At 36.7% G+C, this 12163-nt stretch overlaps 1 protein-coding gene across 1 annotated transcript; it reads right to left on the bottom strand.

The window, feature by feature from the left end:
• Positions 1 to 6604: 6604 nt before the first annotated feature.
• LOC137951957 (uncharacterized) lies at positions 6605 to 10807 on the bottom strand. The gene is made up of 2 exons (XM_068798960.1): positions 9429 to 10807; positions 6605 to 6844 (listed from the first exon to the last, which is right to left on the bottom strand). Exon 1 carries the CDS (start codon positions 10740 to 10742, stop codon positions 9498 to 9500), a length of 1245 nt encoding a protein of 414 aa, XP_068655061.1. The 5' UTR covers positions 10743 to 10807; the 3' UTR covers positions 6605 to 6844; positions 9429 to 9497.
• Positions 10808 to 12163: the final 1356 nt, after the last annotated feature.

Raw genomic sequence — 12163 nt, 5'->3', positions numbered from 1 at the left:
ATCTTCTCTCCCCACTCTCACCCTTCATTCTTCTTGGATTCAGTCCATCTACGTATATGCATGTTAATGAAAGAAAATTATAACCTAGAGCAAAGAAGTGTATTCTTCTGGATTATGCTTTTGGTGTTAAGGGATACATGTTGTGGGTCCTAATTCGAGATCACTAAAATTTTATAATAGCAAGATATTACTTTTGATAAATCTAGTATGTTTCATGCAAGGAAGGCACCTTTTGTTTCTCCGGAAGTATTGAAAAGGTTATGTAGGAGACCAATGATCCAGAAGAAGAACAATCAGAACATGCAGAGCAAACATAAGAGTAGAGTGTAGCAAATAATGAATCAAGGAGAGTGATTAAAAGACCTCAAGGATACAATCACGCGGATTTGGATATATATATATGCTTTGCCAGTAGCAAAGAAGTTGATGATACAGAGCCTTCCACCTATTCAAAGCTATTTCTAGAGATAATTTTTATAAGTAGTTGGTTGCTATGAATGGGGAAATTGAATCACTCCATAAAAATCATGCAACTTGTCAACAAACCTATAAGGGAGGAAGATTGTTAGATTTAAATCTATTTTCAAGAAAAAGTGAGGTGTCCTAGGATTGGAAGATGCAAGGTATAAAGCATGATTAGTAACTAAAGGCTACAATTAGGTACCTGCTATTAATTTTAATGATGTTTTTTCCTTGTTGTGAAGCATTCATTCATACATGTTTTACTTGCACTAGTAGTTATACATGATTTAGAATTAGAGCAACTTGATGTAAAGACTACATTCTTGCCTAGTGAATTTGAAGAGCGAATTTATATGCATCAACCTAAGGGCTTAGTAATTGAAGGTGAGGAAGACTGCATTTGTTTGCTTAGAAAATCTTTATGACCCTTGGGTTGACCATAGGTTGACTCCCACATTGCTTTTGATGATAACAAAACTTAATTGAACTAATAACTTGAAAAGCTAAGTATTTCATATAATTCACTTTCAAGAGCATCTCAAGGTCTAAAGCATCAATTCCTATTTTAAGACCTCAAGCAAAATTGAAGAACATCTCTTGAATAAACCTCCACAAGGAAGAAGACAACAAAGGCAAGCATTATAGAAAAATATCTAAATTTAGTCAATTTTTGTAAGAGAGCAAAACTTCCTATTCCTTAAGTACATTTGTCAAATCGAAACTTTAGGTTATAAATTGCATATAGATGCATCATAAACATCATTTAGAAACATATTAGATCACTTAGAGATAAATTCCCATGCTTTACAAAGTCTACTTTTTTAAATTGGCATTAGAATGATCGATTAGCTATTAGTAATGATCGATCATCCAGAACAGGGTAGGCCAAAAATATAAAACATGATCTATCAACCATAGTCAATTGATTGTTATCCAATACATGGCCATTTCATACTATAACGCATGATTGATCATCTCACTTGAATTAATTGATCATTAATGTTCAGGCAAGCAGAATTTTCACGGAATGATCGATCATCCCTCATGATTGATCGATCAGTCAAAACCTTGTGAGTAAGGGACATAAAGCATGATCGAACGTAGAAAAATACATTGATCAATCATACTTGAACTGCATAGCCAGTGAGAATCTCAATTGATCAATCAACTTAACTTTTTCTAACCAATGGTAACATATTAATCGATCAGTCCATCATTTAATAAGTCATTGTCTGAAAGAAAAGTAGATGTTATGATCTATTGATCGATCAATCACTTAACAATGATCGATCAATCAAAGTACCATTTTTTAAAAATGGGCAAATAACAGTTAGTTTGAGTTGGGGAAGTTAAAATATCCCACCAAACCGTGAGTAAAGAAGTGAATGACCATTTATTGGCATATCTTCAAGTCACTATCCTTTATCTTTCAAATTTCCATCAAAAGTGATTTAGAGAGAAAGTGAGAGAGCCACATACTTTTAAAAATCTTATTCTCTTTCAATCATCATTGCATTTATCATAGTACAAGCTCCTTGATTATTTCACAACGTGCTACAAAGGAGGAGGCAGCTTAAAGCTCTCAAGGAGAAACATCTCTCCAAGTAAGGGTGTAACTTTTCCTTTTCTTTTTATGTAATTGTGAAAGGTTCGTGTATAACTTATAAATCTAGATAAAAAGGCCTAGCTAATAGTAGACTCTAGAAACAATCTCTTGGGGAGATTGACATTGTGTAAAATTGTGTATTGAGCTACACGTGACCAAAGAGAGCCAAATAATTTTCCAGCTATTAGAGCTTAATAGTGGAATTTTCTAAGCAAGGGTTCTTGTATGATGACTACCACTAGGGGGATATTGTGGTGTGTGCATGTTGTTCTTTACGCTGAATTACTTTTATGAACGAATTGTTAAATCATACTTATAAGTTATTTTTTTAATTTGAATATTTAATCCCCCCCCCCCCCCCCCCCCCCCCCCCCCCCCCCCCCCCCCCCCCCACACACACACACACACACACACCTTGAGAAGCCACCTAAGCCAATAATTGGTATCAAAGCAGACAAGGAACTTAATTGAACTCAAAATCCCTTAATTTTGGAAAAAAGATAAATAAAATCTCAAGATAAATTGCTCCTTCCCAAAGGACAATTAATTGAACTCAAAATCCCTTGATTTTGGAAAAAAGATAAATAAAATCTCAAGATAAATTGCTCCTTCCCAAAGGACAATCTCTCAACCGTCCCACCTTTGTTTAATGGAACAAATTATAGATATTGGAAGGTAAGAATGAAGTTTTTTCTTCTATCTATAGATTGGAACATTCGGCATGTAAACAAGAATGACCCTTTTGAGCCTAAAATGATTGAAAATGGTATTCCGGTTGCAAAAGAATTTAGTGAGCTGACTAGGAAAGACAAAGAGCAGCTCAAAACAAACTCCAATACCATAAACCTCTTGTTATGTGCCTTAGGACGAAACGAATTCAATAGGGTTTCCACATGTAAGACCGCTAAAGAAATTTGGGGAAAACTTGAGGTCACACATGAAGGAACTACTAGAGAAAGACTTTAAAATCAATTTATTGATAGCCCAATATGATGAGTTCAAAATGAAACCGAGTGAGTCAATTGTTGAGATGAACTCAAGGTTCACTCATATAGTCAATGAGTTGAATAACTTAAGAGAAAAGATTTCTTTATATAAGCAAAATGACAAGTTATTCGTGAGAATGCTAATTTTAGAACTAAAGCTCGAAAGAGCTACTAGAAATCCTTCTCACATATGAGATGGAATCAAAAGATGTAGAGGAAGAGCAACCTAAGAAGAAAAATACTGCTCTAAAGGCCAAAACATTGTTGAAAGTAACTCTAGTGAAGATAGCTCAGATGAAGTGAGTTTCATCACTAGACATCTTCAGAGAGTATAGGAAGAAGAAGAACTTCAAAAAAGGCCAATTTAGAACATAAAATGACGAATCTCAAAAGAAAACTGATTTTTGTTTAGAGTGTGGTAAACTAGGACATACAAGGAATAAATGTCCTAAATTAGATGAAAAAACTTTATCCTCAAGCAAGGATCCCAGAACAAGAAAAAGAAAGTTTTGATCTCAGCTTGGGATGCAATGGAGGAAGAATCTAGCCACTCAAAAGAAAAAGAAAGTGACATTGGACTCATGGCTTTTGAAGACATTGATAATGAGTCAACAAGTTCAAAAGAGGTAAGTGACCCAGACTATGAACATGAACTTGAATTAATTTTGGAAAAAAACCATTCATAATCTAAATAAGTATAAAGAAAAATGCAATGCTCAACTACACGAGATTGCTAAGCTCAAGGAAGAGCTAATTGTCTTGGAGGCAAAAGAAAGCCACATAACAAATGCCTCAAGACAAAGTGGATGGCTAGACTTGCTTTTGAGAAAAAAAAACATAGATGTAGAACAACAAGTCAAACTTCTATCTCTCAAATCCACATCCAAGAGGAAAGTTGGGAAGAACAAAACAAAGCAAAATAAGAAGTTTTCTCCCATTCCTCACATTAGATGCCACTATTGCAATGAATTGGGTCACCATGCCCACATTTGCAAAATAAAGAATGAAAATGGCATCAAACAAACTTGCGTACCCAAATCAACCGAAAAGGTTGTGGTAACCCAAAAGAACTAGGGCAAACAAATTTGGAAACCCAAATCATCTAGCACCTCAAATGTCATCCCAAAGGGAACCAACCTTAAATTCAAGGGCTAAATCTCTTATGGTGTAGGTATGTTTTCAAGCCAAGGCACCAAAAAGTGTTTGAATTTTGGATAGCTGTAGCTCAAGGTGCATGACTCAATCCTAAAGATGGAGGTCATGTAAATTTTGAAGATAATAGCAAAGGTACCATAAAAGGAATTGGTAAAATTGGTGCCTCAACCTTTTTCTTATCTGATGTTTGTTACATTGAAGGGTTAATGCATGACTTACTTAACATTAGTCATTTTTTCATAAGGAAATAAGGTTTCAAAAAAGACAAATGCTTAGCAAAGAATAAAAATGATGAACTAGTTCTAGAGGAACATAGGAAAAAAAATCTCTATGTTGCTAACATAGTCAATATACCCTCAACTAGTGTCATCTGTTTAGGTGCGAAAAATCGATGAATCTTGGTTATGGCATAAGAGATTAGGACATAAAGGAATAGATTCCTTGAACAAATTAGTGTTAAAGAAGTTGTGAACGGTTCATCTAGAACATGTTAAATCTAAATAGAAAGGCCTAGCTAGAGCAAAAATCTAGCAGTAATCTCTTAAAGAGTTTGACATTGTGTAAAATCATGTATTGAGCTACACATGTCCAAAGAGAGTCAGAATCTCTTTTGTATTTTTTCTGTTTTTAGGGCTTAATAAGGGAATTTTCCGAAGCAAAGGTTTTTGGGTGGTGACTACCACAAGGGGAACCGATAACAAAAAAAATCTATTTATCCCTATGGTGTGTGCATATTGTTCTGTACACTGAATTGCTTTCGTGCATGAATTTTTAATCACACACACAAGTTGTTTTTTTAATTTGAATGTCTCAATTCACCCCCTTCTTGATTTTCAGGACTCCATGATTTAGGTCATGGAGAAAAATAAGAGAGGCACCATTGAGAGAAAATGGGAGGTTATGGACTTTATCCAAACCCTCCCCCATAAGGTATATTTATAGATATCAAAACTATCAATATTACAAATATACCCTTCACTCTAATAAGAGTGAAGAAGAGAGGAAACGTAAACTAATTACATCAGTGCCACCCTAATTACATCATATATTCCAACAAATTTGAATATCTCAATTCACCCCCCCTCTTGAGAAGCCACCTGGGCCAACACCTTGAAACAATGGTATAAGATGTTTGATTAATTTATGGTGGAAATTGGTTATTCTCATAGCAAGTATGACAATTATTGTTATTTCATAAATCTTTTAGATGGATCTATTTTTTTTTTTTTTTTGTTATTTTATGTGCAAAAAACATGTCTAAGATTCACATATTAATGGCTCGGTAGAATGGTGAATTTGAGATGAAAGCTTTAGGAGCAATAAAGAAAATTCTTGGTATGGAGATTAAGAGGGGCAAGAAAGGAGGTATACTTCTCATAGAAGAAATATTTTGAGAAGGTTATCAAGCGTTTTAGCATTTAGAATCCTAAGTCAATCAACACTCCTTTAGCTGCTCACTTTTGACTTTGATATGGAGGAGAAAAATTATATGTCACACATCCTTTGCTCTAGTTTAGTTAGTTATGTTGATGTATGTCATGTTTTACACTCATCCTATGTTATATATATTATGGCTTGCACTCATCCTATCATTTCTCATACAATGATTGTTGTTTGAAGGTTTATATCAAATCAAGGGAAGGCATTTTGTAAAGTTGATTCATCAATACATGAAAGGTATACCTAGCACTTGTTTAGAGTTTAAGAAATGTAGTAGCAAACTTGTTGGTTATGTTGATTCAAATTATGTTGGGGATCTGGATTGTCGGAGATTACTCCCAATGTAATGTATTCTCTCTTGCAAGTTGTTCTATTAGTTGGAAAACTGATTTATCTACCACTAAAAGCAAAATATGTCACAATGATAAAAGTAGTTAAAGAAGCTATTTGGTTGCGCGATTTGTATAGTGAACTTAGTTTAAATCAAGAAATTACTATAAGATATTATAATAGTCAATATAATATATCTAATGAAAGATCATTTGCATAATGAGAGAACCAAACATATCGACATTAGGTTTCATTATTATTGCTCAAAGTGATATCACAATGTTAGGGTATGTTTGGAAACCCTAGGAAAGAAAAAAGAAAAAAAAATTTGACTATTATTATTCCTAAAAATAGTTCGTGAAAATGAGATCATGATCAAATTCTTTTTTTTACTAACTATTTTTAAGAATGATAATGGTTAAATTCTTATTTTCTTTTCTTTTCCATGGAGTTCCAAACACATACCCTTAAGATATAGGTAACACTTATGGTCAGGGCATGAATATGGATGTAATTCTTTTATCATTAATGGTAGCTAGAATTTTACACCCTTTGGTAAGAAAAACACCATTGAGGTTGTACTGTTATAGATTTGATCCTCTGCATAATAGAAATTTTCCCTCTCCTTTGCCTATGGAAGTAGGCATAATTGGCATTGCTGTTTTATGTGTGATTGCTTTTTTTCTTATTTTGCATGCATGGTTTTCCTTTTGTTGTAACAGAGTGAGAATTAGAAAAAGAGTTTCTTCTCCAGGTTCTGGAATTCCAGTTTCACTCCATGGAAGAAAAAGAAAACTTTGGTATTCTATCAGAACAAAAAACTTTGGTAGTACTTCATCCTCACCACCTGATGAACTATTGCCACCTGCAAAGAAGAACATTGTCACCTGCAAAATCTGTGGCAATGGGCATAGCAGGAGGAACTGTAAAGAATTGCATCAATGTACATGTCCAAGAGGGAAGGATGATATGCTGTTGTGAATCACAATCAAGAAAGTCAAATTCTAGAGATAGAGGGGAAGCAAAAAGCTATTTTCATAGCACTCAAAGATCATCCATGAACAAGCGAGCTTAGTCCTATCCAATATCATTTTTTGCAAGTTGCTGATAGTGAAGTGGAGTGGTGGAGTTACCACCTTGAAGTGACTAAACCAATGGGCTCTTATGAGAAGATAAATGGTAGACATTGATCATTTACTTACCGCACATTTCTACATGAAGAATTGCACTTGTTCTGTTCATTATGAGCATACACTAGTCTACTTTAACACCAATGGAAAATTAGGTAACATGTGAATGAGAGGAAAGCAAATTAGTGGTTGTATACAGTAGCGACTGTTTGGAACCCCATGGAGGGTCTATTTGGAACCCCATGGAAAATAAAATAAAAGAAAAGAAAATGAGAATTTGACCGTTATTATTCCCAAAAATAGTTAGTTACAAGGAGAATTAGATCATTATCTCATTTTCGCTAACTCTTTTAGGGAATAATAATGGTCAAATTCTCATTTTCTTTTCTTTTCTTTTATTTTCTAGGGGCTCCAAACAGACCCTGGATGATTAAGCCAAACAATTGTCACCAACATTGCTAATATCTAGTTTACAAAAAACTTGCTAGCTGGAGTTTTGAAAGCAAAGAATGATATTGATAATATGTGACAATTACTTGCCTTTAATAACTTCCTATAACATCTTGTTATCTCAGTTTTTGCAGTGATGTTGCCAAGCTTATTGGCCAACTTACTAAAACCAAAACTCCTTCATGTCATGATGCTCTCTCTCAGTGTTTGGTTCTTTCAGAATGCCTTAATACACAGAACAGCAAACATTAAAGATCAAAAGGACACAGAGAAAATGACAGAGTATGCACAGAGCGGTATGAAGCTTGATCATATTATTCATGAAAACCTCCTACGAAGACCACTATAGCAGTGACATGATTCAGTATCATATGAAGAATAACTTAACATGGCCCACCAATTTTCCCTAAAACCAAAATTTTCACTAGTCAGCATTAAACAATATCCCACACTCAACCAAGATTCATTTCCTTACATATTCAAAATAACAGCATCCCAAACTAGTAAATAAATCAGGTCCCTTCGCAATTTTTATGAGAAATATATCTTTGGTAGGTCCAAAATTACATTTGTTTCACTTGCTACCAGAAGTCTAGTTTACAATCTCTTCTAAAGAGACCAGAGAAAGTGCATTAAAAACAAATTAGGCTCTGGCAGCTATACGAGTTCAGAAGCTTTTCCATGATTAACATGTTGCTCATAAAGCACTCAAATCAATAACCACTGCTACTGAAAAGTGTTAAGTGCTGATGGGTTGGATGTTTTACTGCATTTCCTTCTATTACCAGCTTGTTGTTCTCTCTATTCTCCATTTCTTTCTTGCTTCCTTTCATTTATTTCTTATAATTTAACACAAGTTGCTTCACTGTTACAAAGTAAAACTACAAAACAGTAATGATTTTATGTTCAGATAACAGTAATTTAGATTTTAAACCTGAGAACTGTTGGAGCTTGCAGTGACAACAACATCAAAGGTGGTCAGAAAGAAGAAAAACAGGCAAGGAAGCTGTATTAGCTTCTTCTTTTTTAAGTTACTAGGCGCTTTAGCTGATGTATAACATTAGATTGCAAATGTGAACACGAGTTTATAATACCCCAAAACCATAGAAACCAAAGACAGTTTTAAGTCTCTCAATTGCCAATCAAATAATAATCATGTTTTACCTGAATGATAACCTGTTACATGCATGCCATTTGCTTTGATATGCACAATTTACCAAAACAAATCAAACCTAATACACTAATGGAAAAACAGAAAGAAAGCAGTTTAAAACATGAGTTTTTTTTTTTCAAGGCATATCAATCATCTAGAAGTGATTCATTCAAACAAAACATTCTCAACAGAAGTATAAAGGCCGGTGAGAAACCACCATGAGGTCAAGTACAGTGTGTAGTCAATTTCACTAGTTACCCAAGGATTACTTATGTTTACATCTACTTAAATAAACAGGCCAAAGACCTCTGTTTAAGAAGAACTAAAATGCCAACAAGTTCTGAAAATGCAAACTGATCATTGGTTTAATAAGGGTGGCAGTCATTGAGACATATCCATATACCAAACCAAAAATTAGTCCAAACTAAATGTGGGTGAGTAAGGTGAAAGACAACAATGCAAAGCATCCCACTCTGCAATCTTCTTCGGACCTCACGACTAAAATGAATTTTTTGACTCTCCACAACAAGTTGGATGGGTCAAGAACCTCAACCGATGATCCAGATTGAAACCTGTTTTCTCTTCCAAATTTGATATACAAACTTATTGAGCAACAAAACTTTTTCTGATATTTTCATACTCAACTTATTACTTAATAGGAACCAGTAATTACGGAGTATAGCATTCTTACAGAGCACAAGGTTAAAAATTAGCACCTGAGGACAGCTGAACCCGTCAGTGAAATCCAATGTCAGCATTACAGACTTGATTCTCTTACGTATAGATCAGAAGTACTCATCTTCCCCTTCGCTCTCATCATCATCCTTGTCTAACCCCGCAACATGAATCTGATGGTAGTCCTTTAGTCCATCTTCTCCTACCCATCCTTCATCCTCCGAAAAAGCAGAAATCCGAACTCTGTCAAATCCCTTGACAACAATCTGATCCACAATAGCATCCACATCACTCTCCTCATCTTCATCAGTTTCAACAAAATCTGCAGTTGTGAAGAAGCCTTCTTCATCTCTCTCAAATTCCTCTTCTCTTCCCCCTTTCTTCAACATATCATCACTTATCTCCCCACTCTCCACTCCCAACCATGGGACCCATATATCAGCTTGCCGACCCAGTGCTCCCCGTCCATCACCAATCACCACAGTCCCCAAATCAGACTCTCTCGCCCGTCTCAACGTATCAGAGAAATCCGAGTCGTCCGACACCAAAAACAGCCAATCAACTCCACTGGTCATGGAATGATGCATCTGCCGCTTCAGCACTGAATCAGCCGCCTGCGGCTTATCCTCCACCGTCTTTACAAAAACCCCAGCTCGCCGTAGCTCAGAGGCCAACCCATACCCGACCTTGGGAGTCAGTAATTCTCTGGCAGCCTCGTCGTACTTGTGGTTTCCCGAGATAAACCTTTCCTTATACTTCTGGCGCTTCTTCCCCTTGAGGGACCTCATGCGCGAGAGCTTCTTTTGGCGCTCCCGCTCGTGTAGCTGCTTAAAATGCTTTCTGAGATCGAGGTGGGTGCGGCACTTGCGGCCGCAGACGGAGCAGACGTAGGGCTCAGAGGGCGCTGCTCGGCCCTTGCGCTCGAGAATGTTAAGTTGTTGGCGTTCGCGGCGCTGCTGAAGGACCCAGTTGGGGAGGTGGACAAAGGCGTGACGGTTAGCGTAGGCAGATATGTCGACGACATCGCCGAAGCGGGAAGCAATGCTGCGGAGGGCCATAGCCGCCGAGTAAGGCGGGCCGCGAGGGGGCTTGTTATCGAGGTCCCACAGGACCACCACTCTCTTGGGCTTCGCCATCCAGACGCCGTTGTCATCTCTGATCATGTCTACGTCGATCTTCCATTTCTCCGGGTCCGGCGAGGAGAAGATAGCCCGTACAATGAGCGGAGGCCGCCTCCTCTTGGCGGCAGGTGGAGGGAGAGTAACGAAATTGGGCGACGGGGGGATAAGCGAGGAGCGGAGGGAGATGGAGGGGAAAGAGATTGAGGGGGTTGGGTGATAGCAGAGAGGAGACATCGCGCTTTGGCTCGAGTTGAGAAGATGAAGGTTGAATCTTTCAGTCTCCCAGCTGTCTCGGAGCAGCCAACAGCCATGGCCCCCAAGACATCCAGAGCACCGCTGTATACTTAGAGAGTAGATAACAAGAGAGATATTTCAGGATGACAGAAAACGGGCCGACCCAATCACTTGTACAAATGGGCCGACGCAGAAGCGAGACCAACATAAGTGGGCAGATAATATAAGGACAAATTATTTAATCGTTTTGGTAAGGGGGTTATTCAACAAAACGAAAATTTGATCTTCATCTTCATCTCATGCATATTCGAAATGGGTGTTAGTGTAGACAAGTTCATCTTCATCTTCATCTTCGAAATTTAAAACCATTGATTTTATTAATTATAAAATTGAGTTAATTAAACCAAATTAAGTGTACTTTTAAAATAAATGTGAAATGGAAAGTAAAAGTGAAAATGAAAGTGAATAAACTAGTGAAAGTGAATTAATTTTTCCTGTTAGGGCCTTTTAGTGCACCCGAAAGGTAAGTGAAAGTGTAAGTAGTTAGGGCCTTTTAGTGCACCCGAAAGGTAAGCGAAAATCGTCACTCTCTCCTATCTAAAATGAGTGAATCAGGATTCTGACCCAAATCTTGGTTCATCCACTTGAACATGTTCGCTCGACGCTCTCTGCTGCATCCCGTTGCTCATTCTCTCGTGGCCATCTCTGCATCTCGACCTTCTCTCTCTCGATCTTCCCTGACCTCTCTGCTTCTTGACTTCTCTCTTGGTCCCCTCTGCCCTCTCTCTGCATCTCGACCCTCTCTGGCCTCTCTGCATCTTGACCCTCTCTGGCCTCTCTGCTTCTCGACTTCTCTCTTGGCCCTCTCTGCTTCTCGACTTCTCTCTTGGCCCTCTCTGCCCTCTCTACTTCCCCTCTCTTGTATCTCACTCTCTGTTGACTGTCGGAACCTTGTCTCGGTCCTCTCTCGCCTCTCGCACCTTGGAGGGTAATAGTTTTATTTTTTACGTAATTATATTATTAATTTATACTATATAAAAATCTATCTTATGATTTTAAATAAAATACTATATTTATTTATGTTACTATATTAAATTAGTGACTTAAGAGTGATAATTGAAATATTGTTAAAATAAGCATATGATCATGTATTTTGTTTAATTATTCTATTTTTTATAATTAATTTAACTAATGATTTCAATTTTTGGGCAATATATTATTAATTTATACTACGCTAAAATCTATCTTATGATAATAATAAAATAATATATATTTATTATATTCATCTGTCAAAAAATAATATATATTTATTATATTCATCTGTCAGAGTGGTTCTGTCCACTCTTGTTAGAGTTTGTGGTTTGAGTTAGGTACTTAGCTTTCCGCACCTTAAACAGCTAGTTTTTTCGGGTTGCATTTGC

Source organism: Aristolochia californica, unplaced genomic scaffold (assembly GCF_029961685.1).
Source record: "Aristolochia californica isolate CCGP_79_NKW_82.1479 unplaced genomic scaffold, dmAriCali1.0.hap1 SCAF_15, whole genome shotgun sequence".
NCBI lineage: Eukaryota > Viridiplantae > Streptophyta > Magnoliopsida > Piperales > Aristolochiaceae > Aristolochia > Aristolochia californica.
The sequence above is the reverse complement of the archived record's forward strand: the minus strand, read 5'-3'. Positions and strand labels throughout refer to the sequence as shown.